General features: G+C 38.1%; 1 protein-coding gene across 1 annotated transcript; it reads right to left on the bottom strand.

Annotated features, from left to right (window-relative positions):
• Positions 1–11: 11 nt before the first annotated feature.
• LOC127660201 (peptidyl-prolyl cis-trans isomerase D-like) lies at positions 12–22,401 on the bottom strand. The gene is made up of 10 exons (XM_052150326.1): positions 22,216–22,401; positions 20,056–20,196; positions 19,463–19,569; positions 6,038–6,226; positions 5,275–5,397; positions 2,931–3,037; positions 2,527–2,671; positions 2,122–2,208; positions 667–709; positions 12–553 (listed from the first exon to the last, which is right to left on the bottom strand). Exons 1-10 carry the CDS (start codon positions 22,298–22,300, stop codon positions 465–467), a joined length of 1,116 nt encoding a protein of 371 aa, XP_052006286.1. The 5' UTR covers positions 22,301–22,401; the 3' UTR covers positions 12–464.
• Between the last annotated feature and the right edge of the window lie 3,744 nt (positions 22,402–26,145).

Here is a 26,145-nt window from a genome sequence, read left to right on the forward strand (position 1 = left end):
TTCTTGGAAATCCCACAAACACATTTTACTCAGAAAATATTGGTTACATTTTATTCAACTCAACTAATTTGCACTTTCTCAATTCCAATTTCACAAAAAAAAAGCTTTTTTTAGACTCCGGTCAGTAGAACAACAGTTAGGGCCAATAAACCCAGAGACAAAAAAATAATCCAAGGCATAGTTAAAGGTCAACCCATTTCTTAAGACTACGTTGAACCTTGCACAGTAGTCAATACCTTTGAGATTGGTTCAGCTAAAATGCATTGAAATGTTGTTCCTTATATCACTCAGACAAAACAGTACAGATAAGTATCTCTTTCTGCACATGTTGCTTTTACGTTATATTAGAATCTCCAAAGGCTTTTTTCATTCGTCTCTAGTCTTAAATCACTAAATAGAATGATGCGCAATGTGAGTTAGCAAGTGCAAGTAGGTCGGTGTAGAGTGAGGTCACTGCTGTTTCCTTATGCAAACATTTTGGCGTAAATCTTCTTTTCTTTCTCCTTCTCTTCCTTCACTTGCTGCTTTACTTTCTGCATTTCATTTCCGATTGCTTGAAGCAAGAAAAAGAAAAGGTTAACATCAGAAAACCTACTAACACAGAGTCATGCTAACAGGCCTGATTGTGTTTCGACCATAACTGGGATTTGGAAAGAGCTGGTTTACCTTTGTCATCTGGTGCGATCTCCTGTGCTTTCTTCAGGTCAATCTGTAGTTTAATAAGAGAAAAGATGCTCTCAAAGTCAAAAAGTCAGCTATATAAAGCAATTTTCCATTTTTGTAATATCTATTTGTAAAAATACACTTTCAGATTTCTTTATCTTTGTGCGATGCATGTTCAGTTTGTTGTGCAACTGGACCGATTCTGTTATGAGATGTCAGATATAAAATGTGACCCTTCAGATTGTGCTGTTTTTGTCTTTCCTAATGATTGAATTTTTGTGTAAGACGGGGCCTCATCTGTAATCAGAAGCCCAATGATGGGGCTGGATAATCGGCAATTACCTCATAAAATTTGTGGTTCACTCATATGGATTTATCGATGACCAATACTGATATTTAGAGAGCAGGGTGAATAAATAAAGGAATTTAATGTAAGCAAATGAGACACATTTACATTATTAACAGTACAAGCAAAGTAGCGCTTCTGTTAGTCATCCAATACTGATATATATATATATATATATATATATATATATATATTTATTTATTTATTTATTTATTTGCTTTCACTAAACAAGACGTAACTAGGTGAGTGCGATATTGACAAAAAATTATATCTCGATATTTTCTGGGATTTTGCCGATAACGATAAACAGACAATATTTTGCATCAGTCTTATATTGTACTAGTTCCCTCGTACAAAATATCAATAGACAGTGTGTATCTTGGGTCAAACGTTGTTTAAAACCATCTCTCTCAACCGCTTGAATTAACATGTCTTTTGCGATGTAATTGGTGACAGCGTTTGTTATATCTTGCCATCTCTCGCTTGTTTTGCCATAAGGAACTTTTTTGCTAAATGATTCGGCCAAAGTTTGAGTGTGTTTTTTTGCTTTTACCCTGTCAGTTGCAGGCGTGTTGTGTTCAGTTGACTCACAAAGCTTTTCATATTCCTCATATTCAATGCGGTGGGTAGTTAGAAGATGGTATATCAGGTTGGTCGTTGAGCTGCTTTTGACTGTAACCGATTGTCGGCACAGTTTGCAGATTGGTGTCTTTTGACTACCATCTGACCTTTCAAAACCAAACCACCTCCATGCTATTGATGACAACCCACGTCTAGCAATTAAATCTAGCGTGAGTTGCGAGGTTGTTGGTGTTTGATCGCCGTTTCTTTTCTAATTTTTTACTTCTGTCATACCGCAATCTAATGTGCAACATCACGATCTGAATGCACATGTGCAGTAGTATATACTACTTTGCTACAGCATGCGGTGAATTCATGGACACTTAATACGGCATTTTGATTGGTTTTTAAAAATGAGTGACATACTGGATAATGTGATTTTGCATATCGTTAAAACGATAATTACGATATTATCGTAGATGATACATATCGCACACCCCTAGACATAACAAATGGCGAAATGTGCATTTCTGTTTGAGTGGAGTTGATACCATGGCCTTGTTGTATTCTTTCAGTCCTTGCCAGGCCTGGGCTCTCCTGAACAACGCTTTAGTGTTCGTTTGGTTGAGCTCTAGGGCCTAAAAAGAAAACATAACTATGTTACAATACATCAAACACCATAATCACGCCACAAACCAGGACAAAATGGCAGTTTAATGCCAACTGTTTCCTTGATAGAGACAGTGTGTCTGGTGAACTATAAATGGCAGTGACTCTGCAAAGGTTATTTCAAGGGTGCTGAATGACTCATATGCTGTTGGGAAACATCTTTGAAGCCTGGAGCCAGTTGCACCAAACCTCTTCAAAGAAAACAGCCCTTTGCTTTTTATACCCTCTACTCCAGAAGCAACTGGACACTGTTCAGTCAGCTCAAATGTCAGCAGCTCCCAAGTTACCTCATCACAGCTCTCGATTGCATCTTGCCAGAGTTTCAGTTTGAGTTTACAGGCAGCTGTATTGAGTATGCAGCTCAAAGCTGTGGGCTCCAGCATCTTTTGGGCACTATCATCTTCTAAGTTGTTGCCACAAAACTCTAAATACCTGAGGACAAAAATAGCCTTTAGTGACACAGCGGTGTAAGTAATACATGGAGATATGACTAAATGTTGTGTGGCAACATTTGCTTTTGATTACATATTCTGAACACTTGGGAACACAAGAGAAATTTTGAGGAACAAATGTCACCTATCACTGCATACTTAAAAAGATTTGACAAGTTGAATTTAAACCCTCTCTCTAATGTCATAGTGAAAGCGTAATGTAATAATTTGATTTCATGGCATACTCCTCAAGTGTTCACCTGAGAGCTTTTGAATACTTCTTGATGGCAGACTGCCAGTTCTGCTCCTTGAAAAATGTATTTCCGATGTTTTTGATATCCTCTGCCACAGACAAGACTTTATCTGTCTAAAAAGAGAGAAACATAAAATAAATTAAGGTTGAAAGCATAACATTTTTTTTTTTTCCAAGCACATGGGAAAAATGTTCATGGCACAAACACAATATAATCTGTAATAATGGGTGGTTAGGGCTCGGCAATATTGAATATTCATTCATTTTATTTTCATTATATGAAAAAAGGTTTTTATATATATATATATATATATAAAAAGTACTTAAATATTGACTTGTTTCTCACTCACACCTATCAATTCGCTTCTGAAGACATGGATTTAACCACTGGAGTCATATGGATAAATTTTATACGGCCTTCTGGAGTTTGAATGACCTATAGACCTAAAATATTCTTTAACAAATCTTCATTTGTGTTCAGCAGAGGAAAGTCAATCACATCTGGTATGGTGTAAGGGTGAGTAAATGAGAGAATTTTCATATTTGGGTGAACTATTCTTTGAAGCAACACCATAAATATCACAATGGTTTTAATGCGCTTTTTATTTGGATAATACGTTTTCCAAAAAACTGTCATTAGTTTTGTTAATTCGTTTTAATACTTCAGTGTCCAAAATGGCAATAGAGTTGCTAAATTAAATGTATTTAATTTCAATCCAACTGTCATCCATCCATCTTCTATAGCCACTTGTCCCATGTACAGTTGCGGGTGGAGCTGGCGCCTATCCTATCTGTCTCGAGCCGAAGATATGGAAACACCCTGGACAGGTGGCCAGTCCAACACAGGGCCAAGACACACAAACAAATGCACTCACACCAATGGGCAATTTAAAATGTTCAGTTCACTTAACATGCATGTTTTTAGATTATGCCAGTTTTATTAAATCAATTAAAATAAATCTTAATTATTTGTTTGCATCATCATTTATTTACAATTGTTAATGGAAATCTCCACTTAGAATTTTTCATATGTTGTACTTTAATTCACCAAAGTTGCATACAACTGATCACAAACTATAGTCAGGACATTACTGTTGTAAAAAACAGCACTATCACTATTTGAAAAAAGTAATTTTTGATCAAATCAAGACAAACCCCATTTCCAGCAGCAATCTCTCCAACACCTTATCCTTGAGTAATCATGCTAAATTGCTAATTTGCTTCACTTGCCAAAAAAAGAGTTTTCTCTAGAAACTTGTCAGTCAATCATTGTTTTGAGTAATGAAGGCTATACAATGCTTGACATTGCCATACAAAGGTGTACACTACCATCTTCAAAGACAAAGGACAACTGGCTCTAACAAGGACAGAAAGAGATGTGGAAGGCCTGATTTGCAACTAAACAAGAGGATAAGTACATCAGAGTCTCTAGTTTGTGAATTAGACGCCTCACATGTCCTCAGCTGACAGCTTCATTGAATTCTACCCGCTCAACACCAGTTTCATGTACAACAGTAAAGAGAAGATTCAGGGGTGCAGGACTTATGGGAAGAACTGCAAAGAATAAGCCACTTTTGAAGCAGAAACACAAAAAGAAAAGTTTAGGGTGGGCAAAGAAACACAGATATTGGACAACAGATAATTGGAAAAGAGTGTTTTGGATCTTAACCCCGTTGAGCTTTTGTGGGATCAGCTAGACTGTAAGGTGCGAGAGAACAAGACAGTCACATCTATGGCAAGTGCTACAGGAAGCGTGGGGTGAAATGTCATCTGAGTTTCTGGACAAACTTACAGCTGGAATATCAAGGATCTGCAAAGCTGTCATTTCTGCACATGGAGAATTATTTTTATGAGAACAGTAGTTTAAGAAAGTTTTTTTTTTTTTTCAAATTTAAAAGTAATTTTTCACATTATTAATGACCTGACTATACAATGTGATCAGTTGAATGCCACTTTGGTGAATAAAAGAACCAATTTCTTTCCATAAGAATAAAATCTGTACATTATTTAAAACATTTGGCCATCAGTGTATTATATGTAGATAAATATCATTATTCCTTGTGTTTATTTAGCGATAAACTGCGGAAAACATGCCTTGATTATTTAAAACTGGATTTTTTTTTTTTTTTTGTTGTTGTTGTTCTTAAATGAAACATTTTGAATGTACTTGGCAACAATGGCTGTTGCCCAAGATGGTTTCTCTAATTGAAAAATAAAAAACAATCACCCTTTTAAGCCTGTAAAGAACAAACACCTAACTATCAAGATGCATATAAAATTTCAAGCATAATAATATATTGCCCAGCCCCATACAGATGTGTATATATGGAAAGGTGCAGAGCAAAAATTACATTTTTAAAGTCCAGGTCAGAGACTTCAGGAAAGTCTGAGTATGTGTCTCCTGAGCCATCATTAGGGGCGATTCCCCAGTCGTCTCCCGCTTTATGCTCTCCACATTCAGCGATGACGCAGGGCTGAGAGAGACACAGAAATGAGTTATGATCAATCTAAAAATTCAATCACATGCCGTAGATATAAAAAAGTCTCTTCTTTTTTTATCTCAGAGTAAGAATTGTTCTCAAAGGACCATACAATGTCTTCTACTTTGAAACAGCCAATTCATCATACTCAGCTGGCTCACCTGTGCAGAACAGGTGACAGACTAAATTTCATGACAGTTAAATCTTGATTAGGATGACTAAATACCTGTAAAAGAAAGATCTGACACCCACCTGTTCTTCAAAACCAATTTAAGTCTCTGTCATTTCAAATTTCTGAGTGTGAATATTAATGTCACATATGACACTGATGTATTTACCCCCATTAAATCAAATTAAGTCCATTGTGTGTTTGTTTGAAGGCCATCTTTATGATAGTGTACTTAACATTGACAAAATTCACTTTTAGATCATTTAATCATTTAAGTATTTTCTCTGGGAAAGTATTGGCTATTTAAAAATATATATAAAAACAAAAAAGGAAAGGGCCTTTGAATGTCCAGTGCAAACATCCTGTTTCAATAGCAAATATGGCAGCAAATGACAGAAAACTGCATTTGTCAAGCAGTTTGATGGGGTTTAAAGAGTTAACAAAAAATGCATTAAATATGTTCACCTCGACAGGATTATCTTCCTTAGTTTCCATCTTCTCCAGCATCTTCACCACCCCCATTCCCTTAAGCACCTGGCCAAAGACCACATGTTTTCCATCCAAGTGCGGGGTGGGAACAGTAGTTATAAAGAACTGGGAGCCATTTGTGTTGGGGCCGGCGTTCGCCATGCTGAGCAGCCCCTCTTTGTCATGCTGGGGGAAAACCAGAGCGAGATACAACCAGATTAATAAAGCACCACTTCATTAAGCAAGAAAAACAGAAGGTTTATCTATCCCTCATTTGATCCTCAAAGCAGACAGCAGGAAATCAGTGGATGCCTCAGGGAGATGTATCAAGTGGTGTGTTTGGCTTTTTTAAAATCGGAGCAATTTTTGAACAATTACGTAAACAGACTGATAACTTTGATTAAAGGGATATGAAATGAAAATTCTCTCATCATTTACTCACCCTCATGCCATGCCAGAAGTGTTTGACTTTCTTCTGCTGAACACAAACAAATATTTTTAGAAGAATATCTCAGCTCTGTAGGTCCATACAATGCAAGTGAATAGTGACCAGACATTTGAAGCTCCAAAAAAAGCACAAAGCCAGCATAAAAGAAATTCATGTTTTCTGAAGCAATCGAATCAGTTTTGGGTGAGAACAGACCAAAATATAACTATACATTTAATAATATATATATATATATATATATATATATATATATATATATATATTATAAATATTGACATCATCAGTCTCTTTGGCAATCATGATTTCAAACTCTAATATGCTTCCTAGTGCTTGAAGCATTTGCAGAGTGTTAGATGGCAATAGAGTTGAAGTTATAATTACGAAGGAGACTGCTGATGTCAAGATTTATAGTGAAAAAGGAGTTACATTTTAGTCTGTTCTCACCCAAAACACTGGATCACTTCAGAAGGCATTGATTACATTTACATTTATGCATTTGGCAGACGCTTTTATCCAAAGCGACTTACAGTGCACTTATTACAGGGACAATCCCCCCGGAGCAACCTGGAGTTAAGTGCCTTGCTCAAGGGCCCAACAGTGGCATCTTGGTGGTGCTGGGGCTTGAACCTTTCCTTTTTGGAGCTTCAAAGTTTTGGTCACCATTCACTTGCATTGTATACACCTACAGAGTTGACATAATCTTCTAAAAGTCTTTGTGTTCAGCAGAAGAAATAATGTCATACACATCTGGGATGGCATGGTGGTAGTAACTACAATTTTTTACTGATTCATATACATATAACAAAGAAACAACATATGCATTGAATCAACAATGAACATTTAACCCCTCCCCAATCACAAACCCCACCCTACCCCCAACCAACACCCTTGTGGTCACAAAAAAAAAAAAAAATATATATATATATAAAAATAATAATCATATACAATTAAAACTAAACTACTCCCTCCACAGAACCTCCCCGAGAGTCCCCCATAAACACAAAGTAATAGCCCCATTTCCTATCAAACAAATTCTGAACCCCCAGCCTTCTGCTTGACTCCTCCTCGAAAGCAGCCATCCTCCCTATCTCCACACACCACTCTGGAAATAAGGGCGCTCCATCCGACTTCCATCCCCTTAAAATAATTTGCTTGCCATTCATGATACTGGTCAGAATCCAATTTTTTATGCGTTTATCCCCCAAATTTATGACCGCCCATCTGGGGCAAAATAAAATTTTAGTGCCCAAAACGTCACATATAAAAACTCTTGGATCTCTACACCCCCCCAAAAAACATGGGTTGTGTCTCCATCTTCTGACTGGCATCCCCAGCAGGTGGGTGTGTCTTTAAGACCAAGCATATACAATCTAGAAGGGGCCCAATAGAATCTATGTAAATCTTGAATTGCATAAGGCGAACCCTTGCATCTCTTGATACAGACTTTTTAAAATCCTAGCCCACACTCCCTACTCCAATACCAAGTTGAAATCTTTCTCCCATAATCTCTTGATATAAGTTAAAGCTCTGACCCCCAGGCTCTGAATTAGCAGGGAGTAATACACTGATGCCTCATGACCTTTTCCAAAAGCATGAATCACCTTTCCCAGGTATAGGGGTGCTATAGGGTGGTCCCAAAAACAATACAGAGCAGGTGGTGCAGATGTAAATACCTATAGAACGGAGATCTGGGAATCCAACGTTGAAACAAATTTTCAAAAGATCTCAACACTCTACTCTCATATAGCTCACCGAGTGTATTAATCCCCCTCACAATCCACTATGACCAGCAAAAAGGGGACTTATTAATGCAGAATTTATGGTTCAGCCATCTGCATGAGGCAAAATGTAAATAAATGTTGCTGTTCAGTACAAAACCAGGGAGGGGCTCTCTCAGGTGGGAGCAACCAATGAGCCAAATGTCTGAGACCGAATGCATAATAATAATACTAAATCTTGGGTAGGCCTAGTGCACTTTTGTCAATCAGCCTATGTAACTTAATAAAATGTAATCTAGGATGCTTACCATTCCAAATGAAGGACTTTGTTATGCCATCACATTGCTTCAAATAAGAGAGGGGGACATTTACAGGGAGAGATTGTAGCAGGTAGATGAATTTTGGAATACAATTAATTTTAATAACATTTATCTATGATTGGGAAGGTTAATGAAATGAAGCCCATCTGCCCACATCGCTCGAAACCCTTTTTATTAAGGGGTCAAAAATTGCTGGAAACAAAATGCCCAAATACTTAATGCCATGTTTGGGCCACTGCAAGGCTCCTGGCTGGAAAGCCATTACTGAGCAGTATGCTGTCAGAGTCAAAGCTTTGGATTTAGACCAATTGACTGTGTATCCTGCGAATTTAGAAAAGGAATTAATGATACTACGGAGGCAAGGCATAGATCTAATGGGGTCAGAGATGAATAATACAATTGAATCTGCTTAAAAGCAAATTCTTATGCGCCACACCTCCTGCCACCACCTCTGGAAAATCTTCCCTTCTTATTGCGGCTGCTAATGGTTCCAGGGCAAGACAGAACAATAATGGGGGAAAGAGGGCAACCCTGCTGATAACCCTATAAAAATAAAATAATCTGAAATTAATTAGTTTGTACCGCCACTACCGGGTGTCTATAAAGTAACTTAATCCATCCAATAAAAGTATTCCTGGAACCATATATATCCAAAATATTAAAAAGATAATCCCATTCTACCATAAAAAAAAAAAAGTATTTTCAGCATCAAGTGAGATGGCAGAGAGTCTGATCATTCGCCACTGACCACATAATAATTGATGAAATGCCTAATGTTATCAGAAGAGCTGCAGCCCTGATAAAACCCCACCAGATCTATATGTATAAGAGATGTCATAACTACATAATCGGTTATCCAGAATTTTTGACATTATTTTTACATTTAGCTGGATCTAGGAAATTGGACGGTAACTCTTACACTCACTTGGATCTTTGTCCTTTTTAAGAATTAGACTGATCCAGGCTTGTGTCATGGTTTAATGATTCCATATAATCTTCTAACAAAACTGGAGACGGTTCTGCAGAATACAACCTAAAAACTCTGGCCCCAGAGTCTTGCCTGCAGGCAAGGCCTTAATTACCTCCTCCAAGGTTATCTCAGAATCAAGAGAATTTTTTTGCTCAGTGTCAGTTTAGGGAGTTCTAATGGTTCCACAAAGTTTCTAATATCTTTATCAGAAGATGAAGATGTGGAACTATAAAGATCAATATATAATTCTTTTAAAGTAGGGATGGCCCGATACCGATACTGGCATCGGGGATCAGGCCGATACTGTCCTCATGTACTCGTACTCATAATAATTTGCCGATACCACGCACCGATACCACGTACATTTTGCGACACGAAACTGGCCGCCGCGAGTGCTTTGTCGAGGTGAACTGAGGCATAGGAAAGTATAATGTAGGCGGTTTGGGCTCATTTCAAGATAAGGGTTAATGACAACAGCAAGGCAGACTGTAAGTTATGTTCAGCTAAGGTGTCGAGAGGAGGGAAAGAAAGTACATCGTTTAACACCAGCAATCTAATTAAACATCTGAAGACGCATCATAGCGCTGAATACACACAGTTTAGAAAAGCTAAAGCAACTTAGCAGCCAACATTAACACAGGTTTTACAGAAGCGCAAGAAGATGTCCAGAGATAATCCATGGGCACAAAAAATAACATAGGGAATTGCATACTTTATTGCACTTGATGACCAGCCATTGTCGGCTGTTGAAAATATAGGATTTCGACATCTTCTTGGCATACTAGAGCCGCGATATGAAATTCCCAGTCGCCATTACATTACAGACGCTATGCTCCCGAAAGTGTTTCATGAGGTAAAAAAGCACATCAGCGGCCTGTTGCGTGACGTTTCGGCCTTCAGTTTTACAACTGATATTTGGTCAAGCAGTGTTTGCCCAATGTCTCTGCTCAGTTTAACTGTGCAGTGGATTGATGACGACTTTACTCTTCGCCAAGCCACCTTACAAGCAAAGCCGTTCCGGGGCTCGCACACCAGCCGAGCCATAGCAGGTGCATTCGATGGGATGCTTCAGACCTGGTGCATTCCGAAAACCTCTGTCCACGTTGTGCTACGAGACAACGCTAAAAATATGATTAAGGGCATGAATGATGCTGGACTCCCCAGCCTACCTTGTGCCGCTCACACTCTCCAGCTGGTGGTCCACGAGGGCATTTTATCACAGAGAAGTGTTGCTGATGCATTGGCTATCGGACGCAAAATCGTTGGCCATTTCAAACATTCTCCTCTAGCCTACTCCTGCCTCGAAGACATTCAGTTAGAGATCGGTCAGCCTGCAAAACGACTACAGCAGGACGTACAGACCCGCTGGAATAGTACATTTTACATGATCCAGTCCCTGATTGAGCAGAAACGGGCTCTCGGAAGTATTGTGTCCGAATATGAACTCTCTGATAATCTCACGGCTCACCAGTGGGCACTGCTGGAGAAGATTGTGACTGTTCTGGGTCCTTTTGAGGAGTTAACACGAAAAGTTAGCTCTTCTGATGCTAGTGCAGCAGATGTGATTCCTGCTGTCACTGTACTGCAGAGATTTCTGTCTAGAGAGACCGACGATGACCATGGCATCAAAACTATGAAGGGACCTTAGCTGCAGCTGTCAGGAGGCGATTTTCTGATGTGGAAGAACAACCCCTCTACAGCATCGCTACTCTACTCGACCCCAGGTAGGTCTGTGTGTGTGTGTGTGTGTGTGTGTCTGTTTCCGTTAGTTAGTGAGTTGAAAACTAAAAATTGCCTATGTCTTGCTGAAAAGTAAATTTTAGTTTTTCATTTAATAAATTATTTGAAAATGTTATTTTAATAGCCAAAGTGGTATCATATATTCAGGCAAACATACCTATTGTCAGATAAGATAATTTTTTTTCTCCCTCTGTTATAGGTATAAAAATCTTTTTTCTCTAACACCAACACTTCTGCAAATGCCAAGGAGATGCTGATGCGTGAGCTGTTGAGGTCGTCTGGAGAAGAGAAGGATCATGACCTGCACGGACCTCCTGCCAGAAAATCACGCAGGGACCAGGCAAGCAGCAGCCTGGACAGTTTATTTGATGAAATAGCAGATGAGCAAGCATCAGTCTTGCTAAACAGAGCTCAAGTAGGTTCTACTGCACAATTAGAGACATACCTAGGGGAGCCCACAATTTCTCGAGAAGACAACCCACTACAATACTGGGCAGTTAACGACGTGCGGTTCCCTACTCTGGCCAAAATGGCATCCAGATACCTCTCAGCACCATGCAGTAGTGTTGACAGTGAAAGGCTGTTCAGCTCAGTGTCACATATCGCGAATGAAAGCAGAAACAGAATCACAGCTGATCATGCAGAGATGATTTTGTTCATCAAAAAGAACCTGCCTTTCATTCTCCCAAAAAGTACCTAAGCTAGTTCAGATCACATTGCTGACTGAAATGTTTGTTTAATTGAAACATGGGAACTGTCACATGTGCCAAATAGTTTAATTGTTGTTTAATTGAAATATGTAAATGTTTAATTGAGACTACGCAACAGTTACATTGAAATTTTGTTAAATTGAAAGCTGGAGATGGTGTCAAATAGTTTAATTGATATATAGTTGAGTTGACGGTGTTGACTGTACAATATGTTTTATTGATATTTTGTCAGTTGTGAAGACAGTGCCAGTGTTGAGGCTTTTTGTTTACACAGAAATATATATAATTTATTTTTAATTTGAAATAAATTGCCTACATTTATTATTTTACTCATTATTATTTATTTTTAGACTTGTTAAAACAAGCAGAGAAGAAAATAAAAACAGTCTTTCTAAAATAGTGTTCTGTCTTCTTTTCTGGGAGCCTATAGTTACTTTTGCCGGTATCGGTACTTGGTATCGGCAAGTACACAAATGTAAATACTGGTATCGGTTTGAAAAAAATGGTATCGGGCCATCCCTATTTAAAAGCATTATTAATATCAATGGCCGAGGTAAAAATTTCACCACTAGCAGATTTCACTGAGGGAATGGTAGATACAGATTCTCTCTGCTTTATATATCAAGCCAAAAGCTTCCCTGCTTTGTCCCCCAACTCAAAGCAATCAGGTCAATTCTCTGAGGCCATCAGACGACAGTTCTCATGCTTTGAATTTTTTTGGTGAATGAGGCATACAGTATGATCCGGCCACTAAGAACCACCTTAATTGCCTCCCAAGCCACGCCCACAGCGAATTTCTGCTAAAACTATAATAACTCTAATTTATCTTTAATCTGTTTGAGACATTTGAACTGTAGATGTTTACTTAGTGTAATGACTCCACTGCTCTTATATGAGCCAGCACTAAAGAAAACATGTCCACATCATATCTTCCCCAAATTTTTCAGCTAAATATGTATTTCTTGAAGAAACACTATATCATATTTCTTACGTTTAATATAAATAACATTCCTTCTTTTTATGGGGTGCCCCAACCCATTCACACTCATACTAACATTTAGAAACAAATAGATTGTGTGTCAACAACAAAATTATAAAGACCACATTCCACATTAGTGCAAAAATCCAACCCTGAGCCTCCCTCTGAACCAATACAACATTTTTAAAACAGAACTACACAACAGAAGACAATCTATAAAACAAACTCCAGCCACTAGGCTGGATAAACACAAAGAATGTGTAGATACATCCACATAACTGTCCCGAAGGTGTGTTCCTCCACAAAACAAACTCCAACCTCTAACAGAACCAGCACACACACACATATAAAGAAGAAATTTATATTATATCCGAATCACAGCAGTGCTAATTTAGGTGTGAGAGTCTCTCAGCTGTGATGAGCCACAATACTGAAGTTGTTTTTATAAAGCTGTTTAAAGCTATTTCCTAGCTTTAGTAGTAGTAATAGAAGCAATCATAAAGTGCTGTATGTAAACACTGGCTGAAGCGGCTTCACTTCACATCACCTAACTGGCTCATATTACACATAAAAATTATCTAATGGTGATGATAACTAATGATGGTTAACATATGTAATGAAAAAAAAAGACAAACCATAACTCTTAACAGATCTGCACTGCTCTTACGCTTTAGTTTAGAACAGCATGAACACAAGCGGAGTGTCAGACCATCAGTGCTCATGGAATGTCTCTCGTCCAATCATATTCGAGGAATAATATACATACATACATTATATATATATATATATATATATATATATATACACACACACACACACTCACCTAAAGGATTATTAGGAACACCTGTTCAATTTCTCATTAATGCAATTATCTAATCAACCAATCACATGGCAGTTGCTTCAATGCATTTAGGGGTGTGGTCCTGGTCAAGACAATCTCCTGAACACCAAACTGAATGTCAGAATGGGAAAGAAAGGTGATTTAAGCAATTTTGAGCGTGGCATGGTTGTTGGTGCCAGACGGGCCGGTCTGAGTATTTCACAATCTGCTCAGTTACTGGGATTTTCACGCACAACCATTTCTAGGGTTTACAAAGAATGGTGTGAAAAGGGAAAAACATCCAGTATTCGGCAGTCCTGTGGGCGAAAATGCCTTGTTGATGCTAGAGGTCAGAGGAGAATGGGCCGACTGATTCAAGCTGATAGAAGAGCAACTTGGCCTGAAATAACCACTCGTTACAACCGAGGTATGCAGCAAAGCATTTGTGAAGCCACAACACGCACAACCTTGAGGTGGATGGGCTACAACAGCAGAAGACCCCACCGGGTACCACTCATCTCCACTAAAAATAGGAAAAAGAGGCTACAATTTGCAAGAGCTCACCAAAATTGGACAGTTGAAGACTGGAAAAATGTTGCCTGGTCTGATGAGTCTCGATTTCTGTTGAGACATTCAGATGGTAGAGTCAGAATTTGGCATAAACAGAATGAGAACATGGATCCATCATGCCTTGTTACCACTGTGCAGGCTGGTGGTGGTGGTGTAATGGTGTGGGGGATGTTTTCTTGGCACACTTTAGGCCCCTTAGTGCCAATTGGGCATCGTTTAAATGCCACGGCCTACCTGAGCATTGTTTCTCACCATGTCCATCCCTTTATGGCCACCATGTACCCATCCTCTGATGGCTACTTCCAGCAGGATAATGCACCATGTCACAAAGCTCGAATCATTTCAAATTGGTTTCTTGAACATGACAATGAGTTCACTGTACTAAAATGGCCCCCACAGTCACCAGATCTCAACCCAATAGAGCATCTTTGGGATGTGGTGGAACGGGAGCTTTGTGCCCTGAATGTGCATCCCACAAATCTCCATCAACTGCAAGATGCTATCCTATCAATATGGGCCAACATTTCTAAAGAATGCTTTCAGCACCTTGTTGAATCAATGCCATGTAGAATTAAGGCAGTTCTGAAGGCTGAAAGGGGTCAAACACAGTATTAGTATGGTGTTCCTAATAATCCTTTAGGTGAGTATATATATATATATATATATATATATATATATATATATATATATATATATATATATATATATATATATATATATGTGTGTGTGTGTGTGTGTGTGTGTATATATATAAATATAGCCGTGGCCAAAAGTATTGGCAGTGACATACATTTTGTGTTTCGCATAGTTTTCTGCTTCAGTTGCTGTGGTATTGATTCACATTGTTTTTAGATTATTGCTATAAAAGGAGGGAAGAAGTGCTTCCAATCATTGTGTTCTTGTTAGCAATTTTTACCTCTAAAGAAAGACGTGCAGCCATCATTGCTTTACATCAAAATGGCCTCACATGCAAGGAAATTGCTGCAAAGTATATTGATGAATATAACCATTTACCGGATCATCAAAAACTTCAAGGAGACAGGTTCAACTGCAGTGAAAAAGGCTTCAGGATGTTCCAGAGTGTCCAGCAAGCACCAGGACGTCTCCTCCTGAGGAGTCAGCTACGGAATCATGTCACCACCATTGCAGAGCTAGCTCAATATTGGCAGCAGGTTGGTGTGAGTGCATCTGCACGCACAGTAAAGTGAAGACTTTTGGATAGGGATGGGCGATACCACTTGTTTTCTTTTTGATCCGAAACCAATATTTTTAAGTCCAATATCATCGATGCCAATACCAATACTTCTGTTAAATTATTTTTTTTGCAATTACTTTGGATAAAATGGGTAATTAAAATAATATTTTAGTCATTATTCAAGTCAATATTATTATTATTATTACAATTTTTTGCCTAAACAGAAAATGATTAGACTTCTGTTTTGTTTACCCTTACAAAATTTACAATTTCACTACAGTAATACAGTATACACTCACCTAAAGGATTATTAGGAACACCATACTAATACTGTGTTTGACCCCCTTTCGCCTTCAGAACTGCCTTAATTCTACATGGCATTGATTCAACAAGTTGCTGAAAGCATTCTTTAGAAATGTTGGCCCATATTGATAGGATAGCATCTTGCAGTTGATGGAGATTTGTGGGATGCACATCCAGGGCACGAAGCTCCCGTTCCACCACATCCCAAAGATGCTCTATTGGGTTGAGATCTGGTGACTGTGGGGGCCATTTTAGTACAGTGAACTCATTGTCATGTTCAAGAAACCAATTTGAAATGATTCGAGCTTTGTGACATGGTGCATTATCCTGCTGGAAGTAGCCATCAGAGGATGGGTACATGGTGGCCATAAAGGGATGGACATGGTCAGAAACAATGCTCAGGTAGGCCGTGGCATTTAAACGATGCCCAATTGGCACTAAGGGGCCTAAAGTGTGCCAAGAAAACATCCCCCACACCATTACACCACCACCAGCAGCCTGCACAGTGGTAACAAGGCATGATGGATCCATGTTCTCATTCTGTTTACGCCAAATTCTGACTCTACCATCTGAATGTCTCAACAGAAATCGAGACTCATCAGACCAGGCAACATTTTTCCAGTCTTCAACTGTCCAATTTTGGTGAGCTCTTGCAAATTGTAGCCTCTTTTTCCTATTTGTAGTGGAGATGAGTGGTACCCGGTGGGGTCTTCTGCTGTTGTTGCCCATCCGCCTCAAGGTTGTGGCTTCACAAATGCTTTGCTGCATACCTCGGTTGTAACGAGTGGTTATTTCAGGTAAAGTTGCTCTTCTATCAGCTTGAATCAGTCGGCCCATTCTCCTCTGACCTCTAGCATCAACAAGGCATTTTCGCCCACAGGACTGCCGCATACTGGATGTTCTTCCCTTTTCACACCATTCTTTGTAAACCCTAGAAATGGTGTGCGTGAAAATCCCAGTAACTGAGCAGATTGTGAAATACTCAGACCAGCCCGTCTGGCACCAACAACCATGCCACGCTCAAAATTGCTTAAATCCCCTTTCTTTCCCATTCTGACATTCAGTTTGGAGTTCAGGAGATTGTCTTGACCAGGACCACACCCCTAAATGCATTGAAGCAACTGCCATGTGATTGGTTGATTAGATAATTGCATTAATGAGAAATTGAACAGGTGTTCCTAATAATCCTTTAGGTGAGTGTAGTTTAACCATGGTATTTAGTTAAACCATAGTTACCACACAATTAACCATGGTTACTACTACAATATTACTGTAGTAAATCAATGGGTTCAATTGTATAGTAACTTCATGTTGAATATTTTTTTTGAATAGGTGTCATTTATTATTGACATCATATATTACTATGAAAATAGTTAATACTTTATTATTCTAACTAATAAACTTATTCATAATACGCAATAAACTGTTAAGCATTAATATGAGTGTGGTAATGTTCACGTTAACACTTTATCTTGTATTACCTATATAGCCTAAATAAAAATGAATGTTTATTTATTTATTTATTTGTGGAATATTATGTGCTTTTCTGTGTAGAGTGAAATTGTTTTCCTACTTAGAAATATCAATTATTTGATATCACGAGAAAAAGGCACCACGGACAGCAGTAAAGGGCAAAAAAAAAAAAAAAAAAAAAAAAAAAGAGGTTCAGGGGTGCAGTATTTTCACAAAGTTTAATTGCGTAAGTTACTTTTAAATGGTTATACATATATTTACGTTTAGCAGGGAAATAAATATGCTGTGCAAATTATAGTTTTTCCAGGGAGGCTTGTGTGTCAGTGGCTGGAAATGTCCCACCCCTTACTGAAACTGAAAATATGATTGTTAGCAAATATCCAATAGTGTCTGAAATGAACGTTCTGATTCCAATCCATTTTATTTCACTTTGAAGCTTATGATTATTTTTTGTGGTAACCAAATAACAATACCCCTAGTAAGATATCCCTTTGTGTGAGAATCGATATTTTCGATACAACATCAGTCTCGGAAGTATCAATACTTTTAGGATCGATCTGCCCATCCCTACTTTTGGACAATGGCATGGTGTCAAGAAGGGCAGCAAAGAAGCCATTTCTTTCAAAGAAAAACATCAAGGACAGACTGGAATTCTGAAGTAAGTACAAGGATTGGACAGCAAAAGACTGGTGGAAAGTTATTTTCTCGAATGAAGCCCCCTTTCCGACTGTTTGGGACATTTGAAAAATCGATAGTCCGGAGAAGAAATGGTGAACGATACCATGAGTCCTGTGCCGTACCAACAGTGAAGCATCCTGAGACCATCCACGTGTGGGGTTGCTTTTCATCCAAGGGAATGGGCTCTCTCACAATTCTGCCCAAAAACACTGCCATGAATAAAGAATGCTATCAAAACGTCCTGCAAGAGCAACTTCTCCCAATGATCCAGGAGCAATTTGGTGATGATCCGTGCATTTTCCAGCATGATGGAGCACCATGTCACAAGGCAAGAGTGATAATGAAGTGGCTTGATGATCATTACATTGAAATTTTGGATCCGTGGCCAGGCAACTCCCCGGATCTTTATCCCATAGAGAACCTGTGGTCAATCCTCAAAAGGCGAGTGGACAAGCAGAAGCCCACAAATTGTGATCAACCACGAGCACTAATAAGGCAAGAATGGATCGCCATCAGTCAGGATTTGGCTAAGAAACTGATATCCAGCATGCCAGAGCGAATTGCAGAGGTTATGAAGACCAAGGATCAACAATGTAAATATTGACTCTTTGCATATATTGAATGTTTTTGGCAATAAAAGCCTTTAAAACATATTAAATACTTATCATTGTTTTGACTTACTCCGTCTTCAGGAATTCCAACATTTCGGGCGTTATTTTTCACAGCTATGATTCTCCAAGTCTTCTAACTTTTCCCAGAGGTGCTCTGAATCCACTTTGGTCGCTAGCGGATTAGCAGCTAATTCTCTCTCCAGTGACTCCAGATAATCTATCCCTTTCTCGACGTCCGCCACTCTTGTAACCATAACAGTGAATTTCATCTCATGGCAGTGATCGATCAACGTATTACAGCAAGATCCTCCAAGACAGCAACGACCATCACCAGCACTGCCGAATCTCCTTCACTTCTTCAGCCAAACTGACTCTCCGCGGTCTCCCGGAGGGTGTCAGCTTGAGCACGTAAGTGTCTTTTAATGTCTCCAGAGCTCAAGTATTTTGAACTCTTTGACATATTGTCTCCCTAAAACAGTTAAGGATCAGGGTGTAGCGAATCTCACCGGTTTATGACATGAAAAGTATTCAAACTAGCAAAGTGCGCAGAGCTCGAAGTTCACATGTCCGAACCTCGCATGGCGTCATGTGATTCATATGTTCATTTTCAGGTGAACTATCCCTTAAAATGTTTGTCTGTTCCTCACATAGTTACTGAATGACTTCAGAAGACTTGGAATATAGTGAATTAGATATATGGACTATTTTTATTATGTTTTTTCACCCCTTTTTGAAGCATGATTGACCCTGGTCCTTGTATGCTTTCATGTATAAAGATATAACAGAGCAGCATCAATATATGACATCTGTGTTTGGAATGACTAAATGCTGACAGAATTTTCAGTTCATCAAAATATATCTAGATAGAGCTTAGCAGAAATCTTTACCTTATAGTGAAAGTTTTCATCCTCAAACTTGTCCCCATAGATGCTCTCCCCTCCAGTTCCGTTCTGATTGGAAAAATCACCACCCTGGATCATAAATTGCTTGATGACTGAGGGACACAATAAGCAATAGATATATTAGTGGCATCTTCTGTCTCGTTTACAGGCACATCTAGACATATCTATCATTCTTATTTCAAACAGCTTTGCATCCATGCATTCAGGGTTCCCACACTTTTGACCAATGAGCTTCCATGACTTTCCCATGATCTTTCCAGTATTTCAAAATTACCGGATAAAGTTGTTTTTTGTTTTTATAGAGATTGCTGTGGCGGATTTCCATTTGTATTTATCTATAAATAAGTCGGAACGACTCTTCACAAAGAGCAACATCTAGCTGATACAATATTTTAGAGCAGAGCAACCTAAAAATTTTATATTCACTATAGAAATTCCAATGACTTAATAACTTTTTGAGATTTTACTCGTTTCAATAACTTTTTCAGGCCTTGAAATCACCATTTTAATATTCCCTGACATAACATTTTTTTTCTCAGGATAGTGGAAACATTTCATCTGTAGGTCTGTATACTCACTCCGGTGGAAAGGACAGCCCTTGAAGTGCAATGGTTTCCCGGTGCTTTGACCGATCCCTTTCTCACCAGTACACAGAGCACGGAAATTCTCTGCTGTTTTAGGGACGACATCAGCAAAGACCTCAAACACAATGCGGCCGACTGGAGAGAAAACAAGCAAACAACAAAAACACAAACAATTAAAGAAGAAAGCAGATTGTTTCAAAGGTTTTAGCAAGGTATTGATAGAAACACAGTCAGTTTTGTCTTAAGTAAGCGTAAACACCAGTACAAAAAAGAAAATGATTTCCCGATGAAGCACGATAGACCAGCCGCTGTCTGTGTCATTAATATTAACAACAATAACAAGAAAACAACTTATTGCTCTTGGCTGGAGAACTATAGTAGCTTTAAAATAAAATATGAATGTATTATAATCATACAGCGAAGACATGTAATCCATGAGAAAGTAATAATGTTTACTTGATACTAGTGTTAGAAATTATAACACTAGTGAGTTATTTTAGCTCATTTCTCCAGACAGAACTGGTGTAACGGGGTCTGGTTTATAGGCCTCCTTGCTCGCACATGTTTTTCTGCCCACAACTTTTCTATCGGACTGAGGTCAGGACTTTGTGATGGCCACTCCAATACCTTGACTTTGTTGTGCCATTTTGCCACAACTTTGGATGTACGCTTGGGGCCATTGTCTATTTGGAAGACCAATTTGTGACCCAGCTTTAACTTCCTGGCTGATGTCTTGAGATGTTGCTTCAATATATCCACATCATTTTCCTTCCTCATGATGCCATCTATTTTGTGAAGTCCACCAGTCCGTCCTGTAGCAAAGAATCCCCACAACATGATGCTGCCACCCCCACTCTTCACGGTTGGGATGGTGTTCTTCGGCTTGCAGGCCTCACCTTTTATCCTCCAAATATAACAATGGTCATTATGGCCAAACAGTTAAAAACAAATTCATTAGACCAGAGGATATTTCTCAAAATAGTAAGATCTTTGTCTCCATGTGCACTTGCAAAATGTAGTCTGGCTTTTTTATGATGGGTTTGGAGCAGTGGCTTCTTCCTTGCTGAGTAGCCTTTCAGGTTATGACAATATAGGACTTGTTTTACTGTGGATGTAGATAATTGTCTACCTGTTTCCTCCAGCATCTTCACAAGGTCCTTTGCTGTTGTTCTGGGATTGATCTGCACTTTTCGCACCAAAATACGTTCATCTCTAGGAGACAGAATGCATCTCCTTCCTGACCAGTATGATGGCTGCATGGACCCATAGTGTTAATACTTGCATACTGTTGTTTGTACAGATGAACATGGTACCTTCAGGTGTTTGGAAATTGCTCCCAAGGATGAACCAGACTTGTGGAGGTCCACAATTGGCTGATTTATTTTGATTTTCCCATGACGTCAAGCAAAGTTTCAAGGTAGGCCTTAAAATACATCCACAGGTACACCTCCAATTCAGTTCACCTCCTAATCATTAGCTAATTGTCTAAAGGCTTGACATAATTTTCTGGAATTTTCCAAACTACTTAAAGGCACAGTTAACTTAGTGTATGTAAACTTCTGACACACTGGAATTGTGATAATAGTCAATTAAAAGTGAAACAATCTGTCTGTAAACAATTGTTGGAAAAATAACCTATGTCATGCACAAAGTAGATGACCTAAATTACTTGACAAAACTATAGTTTGCTAATATTAAATCTGTGGAGTGGTTAAAAAATGAGTTATAATGACTTCAGCCAAAGTGTATGTAAATTTCTGACTTCAACTGTACGTGTTTTAGCACCTCAGGACATCACAAATAAGTACCATTATTTACCTGTGAGCCCTTAATTTAGATATTTTGTAATGATTTATTAGTAATGACGAATATGATTTCCACCTAAAAATAATTTAAGTTCAATATGTGATAGACACAAGACAATGTACTAAATAGTACGAATGACTGCCCCGGGTAAAGTAAAGCAAACACTAACACCATGCAATGACAAAAATAAACATTCACAATGCAAATCTTAATACTGTACTTGTGTCCCCAGATAAAGTCTGAGTTCGGCAATTTAGTGTGGAGCCGTCAGAGGCATGTGGAGACAAATCGTAAAGCAGCAGCATGCAGTTATTCAGCTTTCTTGTATTGCAAACAAAAGATCCTAACCTGTTTCGCCGCCGATATCTACATCAAAGAAAACTCGAGGGTTATCTGGATTTCCAGGTTTGGACACGGGTGTTGGGTTTGACATTTTCTTTAGGTTTGACTGTAAAAAGCTTCCTATTGTTAACTGAGAACTAGAATATTCTGTGAAAGCACCAAGGAACCGAGTAAACCAGCAGCGAACTTGTAAGTGAAGGATAAATGAGTGTGTAGCGCCCTCTACTGCAGTGGAGCCTAGTACACTGGTGTGCGCTGCAGGTAGGCCCAAATGGCATACTAACATACTACTCTCTCTAAATAGTATCCACGATTTTCAAGGGCAGCGAAATTACCCATTATGCTTAGCGCTTACTCCTAACGCGGATGCTACAGACTTCCGGTTCGCAACTTTTTCACATTACCAAGCATTGAAATAATCACAAGTCAAAAACAATGGAACACTCCCTGTTTACTTAATGTAAAGGCCTTTCTTACTAAAATCTGTGTGTGGATGCTTTTGACGGCAATCGCTGTATAAATAATTATAGATACACTGGGCTTTCAGCACATGCCCTTTGTGTGTGTGTGTGTGTGTGTGTGTGTGTGTAAAAGAGAGAGAGACACAGACATTTATGATGTACAACATTTCACAGGGTTTCTTGTTGCACACACAATGTAAGATGATGATGATAGAAAGCACTTCAATATGAAAACGGACAAATCTGGGGATCTGAATCCGACCAGATGCTTTTTAAGATTCAAAAAAGGACATGTATGTGAAAAGAGAACGTATGGTCTCCCTAAGTGTCATTTAAAAATCAGCAGATTTGAGGGATGTATTATTTGGAATTATCCGTGTTTTAAAAAAAATAAGCAAATGACTGAGAAGAATCATGTTAATGCAACCTCTGCTTATTGCATCAGGTGCGACTCAAAGTTTCCGGCATTGACAGCTTTTAGGTGGGTTTATTGTTGTAAGATTTTCCAGTTATTTTTAAGCCACCTTTAGTTGTTATAACATCCTCTAACAGCACAATAGACTCCAATGATCAGCATCACTAGTAACATTTGTCTAGCTCTAGTGTACAATAACAACAATTAAGCAGAAGTGCGGAGCATCCGAAAGGATGTAGCTCGCCATAATGACACTACCCATGGAGAAGTCAGGAAAGGTGGATACTGTAGATTAAATAACTCTGATGTCACATTGCAGCCATCCGCTGCCGGTGTCATAATCAAATGAGTCCCCCGAGATAGTGTCCCCAGGGGGTGACTGTTTGTTATCATGATGGCTTTGAAATGGTGAAAAGCTCTATAGATATGACAATAAATTGACTGACTTCACATAATTCATTCAAATGTTTATTTTAAAAAATATATATATATTTAATGCCTTAAATATTTGTTGTTTTAGCTAAATATTCTGAAATGTACCTGCTCAGGACACAATAATTTTTCCATCATAATAGCTGGTGTGCATATACGATTGTAAGGTGTGAAATATGTTGTAATATTGTGGTTCAGTATGCTAATTCTGTGGCACATATTGCCAAATGTAAGCTAACTGAATATACAAACAGAACAAGAAATGTTTAATTTTTTTCAATCTGCAGATGTGGTGATATACTATTATGTGTAACATACGAGCTTAAAGTCATTAAATGTCGTATTTACAAAGTTCTATTGAAATACACCATAAAAGGATTTTGTAGGATTTCTAATCAGGCAGTGAATATAGTACTCATTAAAAGTTATGTGAGCCAATGGAATTGCTAGGAATCTCTATGATGTCAGATGACTCTTTTGATGACACTGGGGTTTTTTAGCAGCAGATTTCAGTGGTGGAAATGAATAGAGCTGCCATTTTAATAATCTTTTATGCATGACATAATGAAATCGTATTTGTTGATGTTCATAAAAGTTATTATAAAGGGATATTTTTATTTTACAGTGAAGAAATTATGTAGGTTATTTCAGAATTATTTAAAAAATATATATATATGTTTCAACTTGATTCACTATGTCTGTATGATTATTTTGGACATTTAACAGGTTGATGAATTCACATCCTCATCAGGGGCCGTTCACACTGAACACATCCTTGCGCTAAAAAAAAAAGCTATCCAGCACCACAAATAGAGCAGAAAGCAGGTGTCTCGAAACTCCTCAAGAAAAAAGGCACAGCAGTCAAAGTGCATGTTTACATATGAAAAATTGTGCAGACGGATGCAAAAATGCATTCAATGTGAAAGGCCCCTTTTGCAAGGACAAACATTTCCAACAGTATTATGCAACTTTATTGTCACATGACTTTATCATATTAATTCCACAAGAGTTATACAGTTTTCATCTCAGAAATGACACATTTTTCCATTTGAAAAATGACTAAGCTGTCAAATAAGGAATGACTAATGAATCAAGAAAGAGGCTATTTTCGCAGTGGAATAGTGTACAGAATACTAAATGTGCAGTGCATACCACCTACTATTATGTTTAAACAAGTATTAAGTTAAATTATAATTATAAGATTATAATCAATAGTATTGTACATTGTTGTCACATGACCTCATCACATTGCATGTAATTGGTGTCCAGTAATCATATCTCAAATGTAAAAAAAACAGATATTTCGAATTTTTTATACAATTCTCATTCAAATAATGATTTATGAAAAAATGCAGTTGTAATTACATACAAATGGAAGATTTAGTTGGTACATTGATTTGTGGGAAGCAGCATTCCACACAGTGGGTTCTATGCTGCACATTTTGGCAAAAATGGTCATCTGGGTATACCATGCAGTAGTTAAAAGTAGTATAGCAAAACGTTTTTGCTGCTTGTTTAATTTACTTAATTAAAATTAACTAAAGCAACACAATTCTACAACATTTTGTCACAACTTGATTTCATTGCGTTTTTTTCTATTTAAATGTGTAAACTGGAATTTCTGGAGCTTGAAAGTTCTGGCCACCATTCACTTGCACTGTATGGACCTAACGAGCCGAGGTATTCTTCTCAAAATTTTAATTTGTGTTCTGCAGAAGAAAGAAAGTCATACGCATCTGGGATGGCATGAGGGTGAGTAAATGATGAGAACATTTTCATTTTAAAATGAACTATCCCTTTAAGACTTTTGCATTCTGCACTGTATGCTTACTACGTTGATAGCAGTCATTTTTATTTGTTGTTGGTAATTACTGTACATAAATAAATATAATGCATCATAACAAAACACTAACGAGTGTACCTAAATCAATCAATTGAGCAATATATATGTTTCCCTTAAGTAGTTGAAGAAAACTGAAAATTGCTCCGACCAAATTCTCAAAATGTATTGCCAACACTTAACAAAAAGTGAGAATGACAGTTGAAAAAGGTCAAGTCTGTTTAACACAATATAGGATATTGGAAATAGCTTGAGTGGGTTGTCTGCCATTTATAGCCAGGATTGACCACTGATACAGACAAGGGATCACATAACAACCTGCTTTAGCTGCAGGATTACAGCTTTATATCTCCTATCGTCTGTCTGAATCTTTGGTGACCCTTGCTGAGAGGATTTAAGCTTAATTTTTCGAGACACATTGCATGCTCCTTTCTATATCCTTCAAGCTATAAGCCACAAGTCTCAAATGTAAAATAAGGTAAAGGTGAATGAAGACAGTTGAGTTGTTTTGTTCCTCATTAGAACATACTTTTTTGTAAGTATGAGTTGGCATTCATTCAAAACTAAATATAGCCATTTCATGCTTATTTTTGTATGAATTATTGCTCTTGCAAATTGGACTACAATCAAAACAAATGCATGATAATATGTCTGTTTCCAATGTTTGATTCGATACCATATAAGAAATGATATAGGTCATATCTAATTTGATTTGTGAGAGGGAGAGATATTACTTTGCCATTTCATAACATGGAAACATAATTAACCAGGAAATTGATAGTAGAGCA

This window comes from Xyrauchen texanus, chromosome 19, assembly GCF_025860055.1.
Source record: "Xyrauchen texanus isolate HMW12.3.18 chromosome 19, RBS_HiC_50CHRs, whole genome shotgun sequence".
NCBI lineage: Eukaryota > Metazoa > Chordata > Actinopteri > Cypriniformes > Catostomidae > Xyrauchen > Xyrauchen texanus.

Excerpts from the sequence above, each read along its gene's own strand:
- LOC127660201 (XM_052150326.1), bottom strand. The coding sequence starts at position 22,300 with ATGTCAAACCCAACACCCGTGTCCAAACCTGGAAATCCAGATAACCCT. Across the intron at positions 20,197-22,215 it reads AGATATCGGCGGCGAAACAG|TCGGCCGCATTGTGTTTGAG; the intron begins GTTAGGATCTTT and ends TTTTCTCTCCAG. Across the intron at positions 3,038-5,274 it reads CTGACCTGGACTTTAAAAAT|ACAGATAAAGTCTTGTCTGT; the intron begins GTAATTTTTGCT and ends CTCTCTTTTTAG.